This window comes from Procambarus clarkii, chromosome 1 (assembly GCF_040958095.1).
Source record: "Procambarus clarkii isolate CNS0578487 chromosome 1, FALCON_Pclarkii_2.0, whole genome shotgun sequence".
NCBI lineage: Eukaryota > Metazoa > Arthropoda > Malacostraca > Decapoda > Cambaridae > Procambarus > Procambarus clarkii.
Genome location: NC_091150.1, coordinates 44942413 through 44960068, shown reverse-complemented (window position 1 = coordinate 44960068; position 17656 = coordinate 44942413). Strand labels below are relative to the sequence as shown.

General features: G+C 42.1%; 2 protein-coding genes across 4 annotated transcripts in view; one reads left to right on the top strand and one right to left on the bottom strand.

Moving 5' to 3' along the window:
* The first annotated feature begins 2281 nt into the window (after positions 1-2281).
* LOC123754447 (heavyweight) overlaps positions 2282-17656 on the top strand; it is a 78622-nt gene continuing 63247 nt past the window's right edge. For all 3 annotated transcript variants that reach the window (XM_069303238.1, XM_069303296.1, XM_069303179.1), the window contains exons 1-2: positions 2282-2391; positions 17050-17277. In XM_069303238.1, the coding sequence (XP_069159339.1) occupies positions 17245-17277 (33 nt within the window). In that variant the 5' untranslated portion in view covers positions 2282-2391; positions 17050-17244. The remainder of the gene's footprint in view (positions 2392-17049; positions 17278-17656) is intronic.
* On the bottom strand, positions 14764-15543 carry LOC138363164 (piggyBac transposable element-derived protein 4-like). The gene has a single exon (XM_069322157.1). The coding sequence runs from the start codon at positions 15541-15543 to the stop codon at positions 14764-14766; it is 780 nt and encodes a 259-aa protein (XP_069178258.1).

Below are 17656 nucleotides of genomic sequence, written 5' to 3'. Positions count from 1 at the left end.
AATGACTCCTGTCCCATTTCCCTATCATACCTGGTTTTAAAATTATGAATAGTATATGCTTCCACAACCTGTTCCTGAAGTGCATTCCATTTTCCCACTACTTTCACGCTAAAAGAAAACTTCCTAACATCTCTGTGACTCATCTGAGTTTCAAGCTTCCATCCATGTCCCCTCGTTCTGTTACTATTCCGTGTGAACATTTCGTCTATGTCTACTCTGTCAATCCCTGTGAGTATTTTATACGTTCCTATCATGTCTCCCCTCTCCCTTCTTCTTTCCAGTGTCATAAGGCACAGTTCCCTCAGGCGCTCCTCATACCCCATCCCTCGTAGCTCTGGGACGAGTCTCGTTGCACACCTCTGAACCTTTTCCAGTTTCATTATATGCTTCTTCAGATGGGGACTCCATGATGAGGCGGCATACTCTAAGACTGGCCTCACGTAGGCAGTGTAAAGCGCCCTAAATGCCTCCTTACTTAGGTTTCTGAATGATGTTCTAACTTTTGCCAGTGTAGAGTACGCTGCTGTTGTTATTCTATTTATATGTGCCTCAGGAGATAGATTTGGTGTTACGTCCACACCCAGGTCTCTTTCGCGCGTCGTCACAGGTAGGCTGTCCCCCTTCATTGTGTACTGTCCCTTTGGTCTCCTATCTCCTAGTCCCATTTCCATAACTTTACATTTGCTCGTGTTGAATTCCAGTAGCCATTTCTCTGACCATCTCTGCAACCTGTTCAGGTCCTCTTGGAGGATCCTGCAATCCTCATCTGTCACTCGTGGCTATACAAGAATGTAAGAACTCTTGTATATATAAATAAATAAATAAATAAAACCAAACTAATAATGACATCACTTCATTTGAAAATTCAGCTGAAAAAATCTTCAAGAACAATGGGTGGGACCTTAGACAACCCGCCGGCTTCCTGTCCCTGGCAAGGTCACCGCAGGGTTATAGTGGATCTCGGGTAAATTCAAGTAAATATAATTAATATGATAATACATCAGTGTATATATATTTTGTAAAATACAAAATGTGTATTTTGTATGTGTATGTTTATTTATTTATTTATATACAAGAAGGTACATTGGGTTTGTGAGACTACATAGCATAGTATTTACAATCTTATAAAGCCACTAGTACGCGCAGACGTGTTTCGGGCAGGTCCTTAATCTAACAGATAATTTTAAGTAGGTAAATTCAAGCAGAATTAATAAAATGATAACAAATACATTGCAAGAAAAAAATGAGATGAGAGAGATTAGTAAGTATATTAAAGCATATTGGTATATTAAAGCTCTGATTGATTACATTGACAGCTTGAATGGTAATTTAAACAAGATTAATACACACCATACAGCAGATTGACAGCACATATAAGAAGACAGCAATGATCACAATGGTAAAGATGTTCAGATTGGGTACATAAAGATTGGGAGATTGGGTAGCAATAGATACAGTGCAATTTTAAAGCAAAATGTAAAAAACTATGAAGATGAAATTAGGTACTTTTTAGTATTGTTTTTGAATGACGCAAAAGTTAGACAGCTTTTCAATTCAATAGGGAGTGAGTTCCGTAGACTAGGTCCCTTTATTTGCATAGAATGTTTACACAGATTAAGTTTGACTCTGGGGATATCCAAGAGATATTTATTTCTAGGTGTGGTGATAATGGGTCCTATTACATCTGTCCAGGGAGAGTTTCAGAGCAGGATTTGATTTAAGGACAGGGTTTTGTAAATGTAGTTGACATAAGAGAATTTGTGGAGTGAGATTATGTTTAGCATGTTTAGGGAGTTAAACAAGGGGGGCTGAGTGTTGTCTGAAAGCAGAATTTGTTATTATTGTGATAGCAGATTATATGTAAAATTTTCGAATGAAGAAATTAATTACATATAATGATTATTTACAGACTTGTTCGGACACATGTACTTTTTTGCCAGCATTTTTTGAAGATGTGATGCAAACATTAGTTAGACAAAATTAAATTTATGTTGCTATAAAAGTTAACTTCCGATTACGAAGTTTCTCGTCAAAAGTTATCCATTTTCTTTTCTCACTGCATTCGTATGCGTTTAACATAAATATGAAATTCATGAAACTAAACTGAAATTTTAGAATAAACTAATATCTACAATATAATTACCTACTAAACATACACAAAAACGTTTATATTAGTAAAGATATACACAGGTGTGCGAATAGGAGAAGGAAAGAGAATAAAATATGGAGGCGAAGACAAGAGAAAAGGAACGGGACACGTGGTATCAATGCGTAAACAAGCAGACGACGCACATGCGCGCTGGATTTGTCAGTGTGTAGTGAAGAGAAGATGACGCACACGGGATTTTCCTGACGGAGACCAAGGATCTGCAGGCCTCAGTGGAGCACCAGGCAAGTATTACACGTGCAGGGAGAAGCCAACTCCACCTGGACGCCAGTTAACATCACTGATAATTTCAGAGTAACTGCAGACGGGAGGTTTAGTGCAGGTGATAGTTCCTAGTCCTGCTCACATTAGCCTGCTGAACACGGTGGGACAACATTAGCCTGTATTGTCCTCTTGTTCCGAGTCCGTGTTCATATTCTCATCGTGCGTTGTTGAGTTACACATCATTTGACCTTACAGTGACTGTTGGAGAGGTGTACAAGCAGTTGGTGATCAATAACAAGTGTTGGCCAGACAGGACACGTCTGACGGCAGTATTACTTTGTTACTTGCGGTCTCGCTCATGTAATGAAGATAAGGAGAATGTTTATTTAGAGAAAAGTACATACAAAATGAGTTACAAGATTGAACTATGAGGTACCCGTGGTATTGTTATAGTTGAGTCTGTGATGTGCAAATAGCAGTGTGTGTGGAAAGAGGTTTAGTGGTAATGTCTTGATGACTCAAGTATTTTGATGACAATTGATGACTCTTAATATTTACCAGAAACTGTTGTAGAGTTTGTTTGCAACTGATCAATTCTTAAAATTCTCCACAGTGTTAAGAAAATATTACAAATGTTGAATTTGTTGTATTTTTTAGTTAGATGGCAAAGTTTGGCAGTGATGTTTGTAAAACGTCTTGAATTGCAACTTTACCAAGTTTTGAAATTGGTAAATGTGACATTATGCATGTATTAACCTGAATCAAGTGAGGTGAAGTCTAATTTAATGGAGTATATCCTTGTACCAATGTTAATATCTAAAACTTTATTTGCCTTATACACAGTATATAAGAAAAAAAATCTTTAATATTTGGAGTTAAATCATTAATGCAGGCGATGAGTCACAGTAACGTGGCTGAAGTATGTTGACCAGACCACACACTTGAAGGTGAAGGGACAAAGACGTTTCAGTCCATCCTGGACCATTCTCAAGTCAATTGTGATGAGGGAAGTCATTGTTGTTGTTACAGATTCAGCTACCCGGAATAAGTTTCAAGTAGCACGGGCTATGGTGAGCCCGTAGTGGACTTATCTGGTACAGGAGCGGTGCTTTGTTGATAAGGGAAAATGATGAAGGCTATAAATAGGCAAAAGAGAGGTGAGGAGCAAGGCAAAAGGTATGAAAGGTAAGGTGTAGTAGAGGGGATAGTAGTAGGAATAAGAACTGCAGAAGGCCCATGAGCCCATACGAGGCAGCTCCTATTTATAACTACCGAATGAGAAGGGGATAGTAATAGGAATAAGAGGAGGATAGCAAGGGAACGTAAGAGAAAACAATGAACAGAAAAAGAAAAGGAAAGAGAAAGAAAGATAAATGGAAAGGTAAGCTTATGTTAGGTCACGTTAGAAAGATTAGAGCATATGAATATATACTGTGAAAGGGAAGAGTCAACAGCAACAAAGCCAGGACTCAAGTTCATGTTGGGTACGTTATGTATTAGAACCGATTCAACAAGATGGCGTCTGTGTAGAGTAGAGGCAGGAAAGATTATTTTGGAGGAAGACCAATCAATAGGATGATTAGAATCCCTCACATGACAGAAGAGAGCATTGTTTGTGTCTGTAGACTTGTAACAAACTAGGCTGTTGTAAGAATTATCCAGAGTGGTTTATCGACAAAAGAGAATGGGAAGCTGAGCCGCATGGTGACCTGACCCCCAGGGGGATTCGCGGTGGAAATAACCGACGCGTTGTTCATAACTGCGTATAATGAACCATCCTATAGTATTCAGTAAATTAGAGAAAATTAGCCTTTATTCATTTTGCATTAAAATTGTATTGTATAATAGTACTGGATACAATATCAAGAGTATTCTAATTATTGAGTTTAAGTCACCATCAGTGACGTCACGAATCGGATCTAACTTTTAAGGCGGAGTGACCGGCGGTCATAGGTCAGCAGGGTTGACATGTCTAATATTTCTCAAAGTTTTATTAACCATTTTGGGGATCGGGAACAGCTCTGCCGTTAGACGTTTGTAATTTAATTCAGTAAAATAATTCAACCAGTCTGGATCAATTAAGTACAACAGAGTTTAATTGTTATAACTTAAACCTGGCTAGTAACTTGGTAAAACTTTGACTAGGCGGAAGGATACAAGGTTCTAGTCTGGGCTAGGCCAGACGAGGACAAATCAGTGTGAATACGGGAGCAGCTGGGAGAGGTCAACCATCTTACCTCTCCCCAAACCAGCACAACATCTTAGCTGGAAAACATAGAGGTATAGTTGCTATGGTTATGTATAGAAATAGTCTTCTCATTTGCCATTCAGGTCAAGTAGGGAGTGTTAAAGTGATAGGGAGTGAACACATTTAGATTTTGTTTTAGTTTTCTTTTAATAAATTAAATTTGTTATTAATTTGCATTTTATTGTTTCCATGTGTTTTATGTGTATACTTGTCCTGGTCACGTGGTCCACACGAGGCAGAGTTGCATTGGGCGCCGATTCTAACATCGAATCGGAATTATCATTACCGTGTAATTTATTCCACACTCAAGGTCATCGTTTATAGGGGGGATCAAGCCCCTAGGTTGATTAATTAGCGTGATCGATCCAGACCTCGATCATTGCTCTTGTATTACTGGTCTGGTGGTGGCAGCAGAGGTGACTCTAGGGTTTTGTTCAGAGCTTAGGTCACGTCATACTGGGTGTAGAATCCTAAGTCGGTCAATCGTCTTAGGACCACGTGGCGTGGAGTTGGCTTTGAGACTTAGCACTTCTTTTCTGTTCTTCAAGTCTTGTCATTAAGTGTACGGCCAGTTTCGCCAAATTATTGGAGAGGATAAGACGAACAGGAAATAGAGTAGACACCACAGCATTAGAAGCAGGAGCAGCAGTGTGAACTAAATTGCTACAAAGTGTGTTAGTTTGTTGAAAGGCGAGCTTTTGTCAAGAGGACGAAAGGTATTAGTAAAAGTTTTGAGTTCAGATATGAAGGGAAGGCATAGTACAGTGCTACTAGTGTTGGAAGTAGGTTTAGGATGAAAGGAATTTCGTTTAGCTTGAGAGTAGGCACAGTTGATAAAATGCAAAGGGTAACCAAGGTGAGAGAATGATTTGTAGATAAAGGCAATTTCAGAATCAAGAAACTGAGGGTTTAGTTTAATAATCTTTCAGGAAATGATCTTTCCTGCCTCTACTCTACACAGACGCCGTCTTGTTGAATCTGCTCTAATACACAACGTACCCAACATGAATATGAGTCCTGGCTTTGTTGCTGTTGACTCTTCCCTTTCACAGTATATACTCGAATGCTCTAATCTTTCTAACAAAAGTGACCTAACATAAGCTTACCCTTCCATTTATCTTTCTTTCTCTTTCCTTTTCCTTTTCCTTTTCTTTTTCTTTTTCTGTTCATTGTTTTCTCTTACATTTCCTTGCTATCCTCTTCTTATTCCTATTACTATCCCCCTTCTCATTCGGTGGTTATAAATAGGAGCTGTCTCGTATGGGCCAATGGGCCTTCTGCAGTTCTTATCCCTACTATTATCCCCTCTACTACACCCTACCTTTCAACACCTTTTGCCTTGCTCCTCACCTCTCTTGCCTATTTATTACCTTCATCACCTTCCCTCATCACAATCGACTTGAAAATGGTCCAAGACGGACTGAAACGTCGTCGTCCCTTCACCTTCTAGTGTGCGATCTGGTCAACTTAAATCATTATTCATCTCCATTAAGTTAGGTTATGCTAGGAAATGTTTTAAAGTGTTAGCAGTTGATTCACCATCACCAATTTTATCTGCATTACAACTGATAGCAAGATTTTCTGTATATAAATAGGAGTGATGAATGAAACATTTATCCTCAGGATTACTGCCTTAGTAGTTTTTGTATAATGAACCTTAACTCGTCATGTTTCATTTCAAAAGTACAGTATCTCTAATTTTACCCCATGTCTTAACCCTTAGACCGCGCAGTACATTCTTATATGATTTGACATAAAATAAATTGTTTTTAAAACTTGCACAAGCACTTTCCAATTTTTTTGGCATAATCAACTAGGCAAATGCTCCAACTTTGTCTAAATGATCTCAGCATAACTTGAAAAATAAGAGGATCAAAATTAATTTTAAAATTGAATATTGAAAACTTCAGATTTTCAATTCAGAATAAAAAATATGAACTATCACCAATTCTTCATTTAATGTTGCTATTCTCTCATAATAGCATATGACCTTCATTTTTATCAAATTAGAATATAGGTTTTCAGTATAGTTTAGTGTAAAAAAATCGTCAATATGGCATTTGAAATATACGGCAAATTTAGACCAAAAAAAGTTGTAACTCTAAATGTATAAAGTTTATGAAAAATCCATTCTGATGGGATTGCAGAACAGACTGCTGAGCACACAATGTCAAAATAGTGAGAATCGGTCAAAAACTGGAATTTTAGAAGCCACTCAATGTTGAAACTCTAGTTTCAGAGATAATTGAAGTTATCAACAATGAATAAAGGTAGTTTTAATTCGTTAATTTAATTATATGTTTTAATTAAAATTTTTTGGCATTTGTACTTGAATATGTGAAAGTTGTAGGTCAATATGTTTTGAAATGAAGTCAAGAAAAAATAACCCCCCAAAAACACAAAATATATGGATAATTATACAGTAATGATTTAGGGGATATATTAAGGGTATACTTTAAGTGAAAAAGCCCTAATATGGTCCCTAATCATCAAAACAACCTAAAGAGACAAAGAAAATAGAGTTAAAAATCAGAGAGAAAAAATCAGCCCCCAAAAATTAAAAGTCCCAAGTTTTGCGAGTTGTGGCTGATTTATTTGTTGACCAATTTCATTCTATCTTCACATAGTTGGAAAACATATGCATTCTCCAGGATGTAAAGGTTACAACAAGATCAGTTGTGACGGTAAAAATAGTTATTGCAGTCTTCTCTAGGCAGATGGAATGCCTGTCTCAAAATTAAAAATAAAAGTAAAAAAAAAAAAGTTAAACTGCAAGTTGTTTTCTCTGTGAGGTTAACTGTAGGAGAAAACATACAGAGCAAAAATTTAAAAATACTTTACTTTAATAGAAATCTTACTTTAAACAAATTACAAAATAAAAATGTTATTAAACTTGGCTTTATACAGAGTGTAAATTAAACAAGATAAACAGAAAATCAAATTTACGTTACTTTAATGTGCAGAATAAAATATGGTGCAGGAATACCTGAGAGCTAGGCTGACTAAATCCGTTACCACACCAAGATGTGTTAACGGGTCTATTCAGTTGAGCATGCATGAGTAATCTAACTGGTAGTGGGCTAGGCAGCCCTATATATACACGATGACGGCCGGGCAGAGGGCATTGGTGACTTCTTTAACTATTAACCGGCTCTTAAACTGCTTGTTTGGCCGATGGCGTGAGCTCCCAGTGACCCAGGTGCGAGGTGGGGTGACGGGCAATGGGGTAGGTAGACTGGTGGTATTGTCTTGACGTCTGGAAAGTAGTTGTTGTTGTTGCTGCAGTTCTTGATATATAGATGTGATATGGGTAGAATAAGTGTTAATGGAGCAGGCCGAATCTCTTCCTAGAGATTTTACCGTGACAGCTCTCCCCCGAAGCCTACTCCTATTGCCTATTCGACTGCAGCAGAGTGTAGAATAGTAGGAGTGAACGAGTCCAACTTGTGGACTCTGGAAAGTGCGTCGGCGACGACGTTGTCCGAGCCCTTGATGAAGTAGATGGTAAGGTTGAAGTTCTGCAGATACAGTGCCCGTCGTAGCAGACGTTGGTTGGAGAACTAGGCCTGTTGCAGAAATCGGAGAGGGTTGTGGTCCTGAATAGATGGTGAGAGACCGGTAACCTTGTTGATAAGGTTCATTGCGTTGGATGCTCAGTATGATTGCCAGCAACTCCTTCTCGATGGTGCTATAATTCCTTTGGTGAGGTTTCAGTTTGTTGCTGTAGTAGCTGACAGGAAGAACCTCTTCACCATGCTGTTGCATAAGGACACTTCCGATGCCGGTACTGCTGGCGTCGACATTGAGAACGAAGGGCTTTGTAACATCTGGCGAGGCGAGAATGGGATTGGTGCACAATAAAGACTTCTGTTGTTCGAAAGCAACCGCCTGTGAAGTTGTCCAATGATATCGTTGTTTAGGGCTAGTCAGGTTAATGAGAGGTGTCGCTACTGTACTGAAATTTTTCACGAATCTACGATAGTACGAAGCTAGACCTAGGAAGTGCATGAGCTGCTTCCTGGTGGTAGGTCATGGGTAATGCTGAATGGCTTGTTGATGAACTGTTAAAGGAGCAAGGCTGCCACTGCCTATCACATGACCAAGGTAGCGTACTTTATCTTTAGAGAATGTAGACTTGCCCAAGTTAATGGTGAGGCCGGCTTTCAGGAGCTCGTTGAACAATCGCTGTAGCTGGAGCAGATGGTCGTCTCAGCTGGTGGTTGCCACAACAATGTCATCCAAGTAGGCATAGGTGTTATCCAGGCCCTGGATGACTATGTTGATGGCTCTCTCCAAGGTGGCAGGGGCATTACACAATCCAAAGGGAAGCCGCTCATACCTAAACAGGCCAAAGGGAGTGGTGAAGGCAGATATTTCCTTAGCCTGCTCCGTCAGGCTGATCTGGTAGTATTCTTTCAACAAGTCAATCTGTGAAAGATAAGTTGCATTACCGATAGCGTCAAGGATATCGCCGATTCGTGGCAAAGGGTAGGAATCCTTGATGGTGACGGCAATTAATTTGCGAAAGTCAGTACAGAGGCACACCTTACCATGAGGTTTCGGCACCAAGATGCAGGGTGAGGCTCAAGGGGACTCGCAAGGTGCTGCCAGCCCATGATCAAGGAGGTACTGTACTTCAGCAAGCATTGCTTCCTTCTTCTGTTGACTGATGCGATAGAAGGGTTGGCGGATCGGCGTCGTACCAGGAAGCAACTTAATGTCGTGCTGAACCACAGTACACTCCTGGGGATCATCTTTGAACAACTCCAGGTGTTGGTTGAAGACTTTGACGAGAGGAGCACTGTGGGGGTCCTGAAAGTAGGGTGGAAGGTCTGTTAGGATTTCCGAATTGGAAGGCACTAACTTAAAGTCAGTGCATTCGGGAGGAGAAGCAGGGAAGGTCTCACTGTGAAGGTAGGGATCCTTGAAGGTGGAGAGGGATACTAACACAGTGGGAGGTGTACCTTTATACTGCTTCAGGAGGTTGATGTGGCACAACTGGGTCTTCCGCCGCCTATCTGGAATCTCTAGAACGTAGTTATAGTTGTTCCTGCATTCCTTAATGCGATAGGGACCTGAAAATTTGCTTTGGAACGGAGAACCTGGGATAGGAAAATATGCTAGGACGAAGTCTCCCACATTAAACTTTCTGATTTTAGTTGCTTATCAAAATGAATTTTCATACTAGCTTGAGATCTTATTAAATTGCTACTAGCAAATTTATGTACTCTTTCAAGAGTGTACCTCAAGTTTTGAAGAAACTGGGGCACATGAAGAGAATCACTGAAGGTGTTTGAAGGAAGTGAATCTTTAAAAGCTTTAAGGGGGGTACAGCACTTACGGCCATAGAGTATCTCATAAGGAGATACTCCAAGGGACTCATTTGGAAGACTTCTGAAAATACACATTATAAGGTCAAGTTGTTTATCCCAGTCTTTCTCCGTCTCAGCGCAAAATTTCTTTAAGAGTGACTTTATAGTTGATGACTACGCTCAAGAGAACTCTGTGAAGCAGGGTGATAGGGGCTGGACAGTACCTGTGTTATGTGGAATTCCTCCAGTGTCTTCTTGAAGAGATCACTGGTGAAGTTGGTGCCACAATCACTCTGTATCTCCTTCGAAAATCCATACTGGGTAAAGATCTTCAGAAGCTGTTTCACAACGGTAGCAGCCGTAATGTTCCTTACTGGGAACTGCTATGGGGAACCTGGTAGTTGGGCATAGGACAGTGATTATGTAAATGTTGCCAGAACTGGTCCTGGGTAATGGACCAACACAGTCTATTATTAACTTACTAAAGGGTTCGGAAGGCACTGAAATAGGTAATAAGAGGTGCCTATGAATAGACATGTTAGGCTTTCCTGCCATCTGACATGTATGACAATCTTGTACGAAGGTTTTGACATCTCTTACCATACCTGGCCAGTAGTAGTCCTGTCTAAGGGCATGGTAGGTCTTGTTAAAGCCGTAATGTGAGAGTGGTCCATGGGCCAGATGCAAGATGTCGGGCCGTACGCTAGAGGGAACTACCAGTTGATTAACAGTGGCCCAATCGTCGTCTTCCTTCAATTTGCTGGGTCTATATTTACGATAGAGTAGTTGGTTCTCTACAAAGAACCCTGGGATACTGTCCGATTGTGTCTCAGCCTGAAAGAATAAGGATGCTAACTAGGGATCCTCTCTCTGCAACTTATGGAACTCCAGTACGGTGAGATTCGGTGGGAGAGTCTGAGAATCTTGAGAGACAGCTAAAGTAGATGAAGCAGCTGGTTGCGGGAGTGCTGCTTGAGCACACGTCACCAAAACAGGAGGAGAGGCTTCATCAGGATCATCTATAGATGGGACCTCTTCCTTAACAAACTGCAAAACAGGATTTTCCACTGTTGAGTCACATACCTGGGGTTTGTCGATGATAATTAGATTCGTAGGTTGTTGTCCTTCGGCCAAGTCCTTGCCCAGGAGAAGTTGAACTCCTGACATGGAAAAAGACTTTTCCTGGATGGCGACTTGGACTTCACCTTATATAAAGGGACAATCCAGGCGGACTCGGGCAAGGGGATATGGTGTAGTAGCAGTTAGGTCCGTGATGAGAACAGTTTCTCCTGTGTAGGTGACATTGGGTACAGCTGACTTCAGAAGAATGGATTGTAGAGCAGCCATGTCTCTCAAGATCTTGAATTTGAACCTTTCCTCCGAATCCCCACAACTGGCAGAGACAGTTCTAGGATACAGGTGTCTATTGAAGAGAGAAAGATCATTGGAGTTAACATGAATATTCATAACAAGCTTACTGGGTTTAGGAGTTGATGATTTGGGTTTAGGAGTCTCACTGATGCCCTTGTTTTTAGGACACTTTTCTATGGCATGTCCATAGGTTCTGCAATATTTGCAACATGGCAAGTTTATATTGCTGGTACTTGCTTTAGTAGGACTAGACCAGGTTGACTTACTAGAAGGTGCATCAGATGGTACTTGGTGAATATAAGACTGTATGAGTCAGCCAATTGAGCACATCTGGTAAGATCTTTTTCTTCTTTGTCGGCTAGGTAGAGACGTATTGGATTAGGTACACGCCTAAAGAATTCTTCCACCAGGATGAGGTTGACGAGATCTGTAAAGGTGGAGACTTTTGCCGCTTCCAGCCACTTCATAAAATATCTCTTTGTTATTTGTAAACTCTAGATAAGTGGTAGCACTTGCTTTAACCCTCAAACCACTAGGGGTCCAAATGGCTTTAACACCCACAGGTGCAACAAAAAAAAAAAAACAATTTTTTTTTCTTTTTAATCTCTTTATTTGTGTTTCCTGAGCACGGGAAAAATAATAAAAAAAATTAATTGTACAGTACTTACCAACGCTGTAAATGAGCCGAGAAGATGAGTGATGACGTCATGCCTCATCTTCGCTGGACCGCTGTGCGCCCGGGGTGAGTCAGGTGCGACAGAGGAAGAGCCCGAGTTGCAGCGAATTTATTTTCGCATTATTATTTACAGTATCTATGACGTATTTTACACCCATTTTTTCACTGGTGTGGTTCAATATGTTCTCACATGAATATTTATAAACATAAAACTGTTGTCAATGTATATTGTATCCACATATTAGTGTCACAAGTATTTGCATAAAAATGTCATATTTCTCAATAAAATATACAATTTCTTATGATTTATTTTCACTATATACATCCACTTATTCTGTATTTACATGTTTTGGCACCAGTCTTGGACATTTAGAAGTCATCAAGACTGTGATACTCGTTGAAACATTGGACATGGCACAGAGGGACCTGACACGCTATGCACCAAGTCATCACCATTTTTCTTTTCTGTTCCCTCTTGGTTGTTGACCAGCATACAATACACGCACGCTGGCCCACTGCACGCTTTCCAGTTGGTGGTAAAAACCTGAGATTGTGTGTCATAAAGGCATCCCTGTAAGCGAGCCTGGGAGTTGGAGCATGGTGCAATACCAGGTTCAGAATGGGCCTCTATATGCCAGGAATTACTTTGCCAAACTTCTGTAGTAATTGTGTTACTACAGTAAAATTTAATGCACATAAATTACATTTACCACCTGTTTTGACAAGATACATATTGTAACTATTCAGCATTGTTACGTCAACAAGGTGGAAAAACATTTTCTTGGTCCACTTCACTGTTTTCCGTACACACACTACTGCCCCCACCATCATATCACATTTATCCACCAAATGCATGTTGATGTTATAGTCCAAGACACAATCTGGCTTATAGATTATTTCTCTTGTGGTTCTGTTCACCTTGCCACTGTCCAGCATTGTTCCAGCGTGAATGGTGGTCAACATGTTCACTTCATGCCTGTCTTTCCACCAGCACTGAAAGTATTCCACCTGTTTTTCTGAGCTCACAATCACCAACCTGCATAGCACCTGGAAACACTGGCATTTCCCTTCGTTTTGCCTTCACTGTGCCACACACTCCAGTTCTATTATCAAGCAAGAACCTAGTTAGCAAAGGACTGGTATAATAGTTATGTGTATAATATGTGGTCCTTGTTCAGACATGGTGCAAGTAGTGCCTTCACAACACTACCCGAGAAGCCATGTTGGTCATTAGCAGGAATGTCTACATTTGTACCTGTATACATTATCATGTGTATCACCATTCCTGTTTCACAGGAATGGTCTGTAGGGGTCTGTAGGGTCTGTAGGGGCCTCGTAGCCTGGTGGATAGCGCGCAGGACTCGTAATTCTGTGGCGCGGGTTCGATTCCCGCACGAAGCAGAAACAAATGGGCAAAGTTTCTTTCACCCTAAGTGCCCCTGTTACCTAGCAGTAAATAGGTACCTGGGAGTTAGTCAGCTGTCACGGGCTGCTTCCTGGGGTGTGTGTGTGTGTGGTGTGGGGAAAAAAAAAAAAAGTAGTTAGTAAACAGTTGATTGACAGTTGAGAGGCGGGCCGAAAGAGCAAAGCTCAACCCCCGCAAAAACACAACTAGTAAACACAGTCACAGAGTACAAAGAATTTCAATCCAAATTGGTGGTGTTTAGAGGGAATATAATGCTTGAAGGCAAGACGTCCTTTGAAAAGCACAAGGAATTCGTCAATCACCAGCTTCTGAGCTGGCATGTAGAAATCCCTGTTGAGCGGGTTCGGTTGTTGGAACTTGATGCGCTCGCCATGGTGTCTGCCGGGTAACTGAGGCCTGTACACAAAGGGGACCCACGCTGGATTTTTTCCCCAGGCGGGGTTTGTTTATGGTCGGTTGAGGCTCACCGATGACTACCCCTATCCCACGCGGGACGTTTAAATTATAGCGCTAGACACAAAAGCATATATAAATGCTGTGTGCGGTTTCGGTTTTGTCACTGATATCATTTATATATGATGTGCGCGGTTTAAGGGTTAAGGTAATCCCTGAACCTGAATCTATCTCCTCTCCACCGTCGTCTGTAGGTCTCGGTGGAGAGGAGGTAGGCATCGAGCACCGCTTGCTTCAATACCTTGTAGTCTGTTTCAGATGCTATAGTACTGAGAGTCACTGCAGCTCTACCTGTTAAATGAGACCTGAGAAGCACAGACCATTGATCCTGAGGTCAGCTAAGTTGGGTAGCCAGAGCCTCAAATGAAGTAAAAAAGACATCTACTTCTGGCTCAACAAAAGATGGCATTAACTTAATTGCATGCGAAAGGTTAAAATGTACCAGAAGTACATTTTACAAAAGCGTAGATGCATCAGCACTCCACGGACCAGGTGCTGATGCATCTACGCTTTTGTGGTCTGCATGTGGTGTTCCTGCAGACTATGCATGCACGTTTACCCTTCTCCCGTGATGCTGTGCCTGGCATATACTCCAGCATGTGTACCCCGAAGTTCTCATTACCCCGCAGTCTGTCTTGGGCTGAGTGTGGCATTGTTGCTTGCACCCCTCAGGGTACTACGGAGCCCTCCTTGCTATACTTTACCAGCAGCTGTGACACCACACTGGCACTGAAGGTACGTATAGACGGTTTCCTGCCGGACTTCACCAGGTACGTATTGTAGCAGTTGAGCACTGCAACATCCATGAGGTGGAAGAACTACTTTTTCGTCCACTTCACTGACCTGCATACGCACTCCACACCACCAAGCATCATGTCACACTTATCGACGAGGCGCATGTTCACGTTATAGTCTATGACACAGTCCGGCTTGTATATGGGGTTGTGTGTCTGAAAATGGACCTTGCCAGTGTCCAACATGGCACCGGTGTGAATCGGTCAGCATATTCACTTCGCATCTGTCCTTCCACCGCACTGACAACATCTTGTCACACTTGCGCAGCTGGCACTCACCCACACCTATACCTATACCTATACCGAACACGGGCATTTCCTTCCTGATGAGCTTCACAGTGCCACATACGCCAGTGTTGTGGGCGAGGAGGTATCTGGTCAACAGGGGGCTGGTGTAATAGTTGTTGGTGAACAGTATATGGCCCTTGTTCAGCAACGGCTCCATCAGGGTTTTTACGACACTGCCGGAGAACCCGTGTTCATCTTGAGCTGGTATGTCGACGTCTGTACCGGAATACAAGATCATGTCCAGGACGATACCAGTCTCACAATCGCACAGCACAAAAAACTTGAGGCCAAAACGGTGCCGCTTGGAAGGGATGTACTGTTTGAATGCCAGTCTGCCCTTGAACAATACAAGCGACTCGTCGATAACGACATTCTGTCCAGGTACAAAATAATCCCTGAACTTCCCTCTCAGGTCGCTGAAAACCTTGCGTACCTTCCACAGTCTGTCTTGCCTGTCTTCGTTTGCATTGTTTTCGAAATGCAGGCACCTCAGAATCAACAGAAACCTATCCCGCAACATATAACGGTTGAAGATGGGCGATGGAACAAGGCTGTCTTTGTTCCAATTGTCCTGGACGACAGCTTTCTCGGAGTGTTTCATCATCATACATATAGCGAGAAACACGTACATCTTGTCAATTGTCGTATCCTTCCATCGCGTGAGGCAGGTAATATGCCGCCGTCTATGAGGGTGTGGGCGTATGTGTTTGTCACCTTCACAAGATGGTCCATGAAGACATTGTCGAAATATGCCTGGAAATATTCCATGTCCGCCATATCATCACCGGTATACGGGAATAAAGCTGTAACACCAACATCGGTATCAACAAACGTTGGTATTTGGGGCACAAATGTGGCGCAATCCTCCCACACAAGTACACCAGGGGGTTTGGTGTTGGCGCCAACACCACAGCCAACACCACCATGGGCACCAAATCCACTGCTACGTCGTCTGCTGCTGCTCCTGGAGCTGCATGAGAGTATGCTTGACGCTGAGGCAGATTTCCGAACTGTAGGCCTACCATGAACGCCCGATGTTGAGGGCCCACTGTCGTCATGCTGGGAGACACGCCGCCGCCTGCCTGCATGTGTTGCTGAGGCAGCAAAACCCCGCCTGGTACCACCCCCACTGCTAGTACTGGGGTCGTCCACACTACTTGTATCAGAGCCAATGTTGCTGAACCCCGAGAAAGATTCGTCACATGTACTGTCACTGAATAATGAACTAGCATCTGGGGACATAAATGATGGTGGTGATGATAACGGTGTTGACCCAGGGCGGCGAGACAGGCCGGGCGAGGAGCGTGTACCGTACACGCTCGCCACATCATCCACTTCTGTTTCCCCCTCACTCGTATCGGACCTCTGTGTCAGATCTTTCTCTGGATCATAGTCCAGGTCATCATCCATAGCACCGTCGTCGTACCATATATCGCGAATTTCCTCCTCAGAGAGTCTTTTTCCATGACCGTGGGTCGCCGTGGAACGGGAGCTCATTGACGATGCGTCGGACATGGTTGCTGCTTGGGAACTGGGGCTCCCCACGGCCGCTGGGCATACTGGGATTTTTTTTCAAGATGGCGGACAATCTCTGGGGCCCCCGGTTACCCATTCCATACCCACGTCACCTCGCGCCACTTTTAAATTGGACATGAAAAATAAAAACACCGGGAGGCGCGTTGCGCACCCGAAGCCTGGGCCTGCAGGCGCGTTGCGCAGTTAAAGGGTTAATACTGTATATGGACCGATGCTTATAGAATGCATTTGACAGAAAAAAAAACCTTCCAAATACTTATCCGATCCGCTAAGAAATCCCCCATTCCCATTTACACCTTCACACTCCAATTTCCAACAAGTGCCAAGAACACCATCAAGAAATAGAATGATGGAGATCAGTCTGCATACATTTTGTCATCATGTGGGCAGTCAAAATGCTGTAGATTAATGTCACAGTAGAAGAATATTTCTCATAAAATGCTTGTCTTTAGAGATAAAAAAAATTTAGTTACACTGAAAGGTTTAAATGTAATTCATTCATTAAAGGCATTTTTCTTTTATATGATAGTTTACCTTACATAAGTTAAACTAAGACTTCTCTTTATTTTTGCAGGCACAAGTGTAGTGCTCCTCAAGGCCTGTGACCTGTAAAGGCAAAGCTGTGCTCTCTCCATGTGCCAAGAGTTTGTATGAGATCATGCCTGCTGGTCCTTAAAAGGTTCATGTCAAGGTTTGAGACAAAGTTTGCTGACCTGAAGCTGCCTGGTTGTGTCCAGGGTTTGTGGTCAACAGTAGCGATGTTCCCATTATGACCAGACAAATTGTGGCAGCAAGTTCTTTGGTAAGTGATAATTTGATTTGTATCTTACAGGGCTAGACTTAACCCCTAAGCTGCTCTGGGCTATTTGGCCTTCAACACCCACAGGCGCATAAAAAAACACATAACATAAACACATAACATTTCTTATAAACCTGTTAACTTGTGTTCCCTGACCACGAGAAAAAACAAATTAATTGTACTTACCAATGACGTAAATGAGCCGACAATATGAGCGATGACATCACACCCAGCACGATTGCTCATGCAATGTGCATCCCGGAGGTGCCGTGCTTGGTCTTCAAGCAGCCAGAGTTGCCACGAATTTATTTTAGAGGCATTATTTACAGTGGGTGTATTTTACCACAATTGTTTTCACTAATTGTGTTGCATATAATGTTAC

Bases quoted from the DNA above. Each gene is read 5' to 3' on its own strand.
- LOC138363164 (XM_069322157.1), bottom strand. From the start codon at position 15,543: ATGATGAAACACTCCGAGAAAGCTGTCGTCCAGGACAATTGGAACAAA.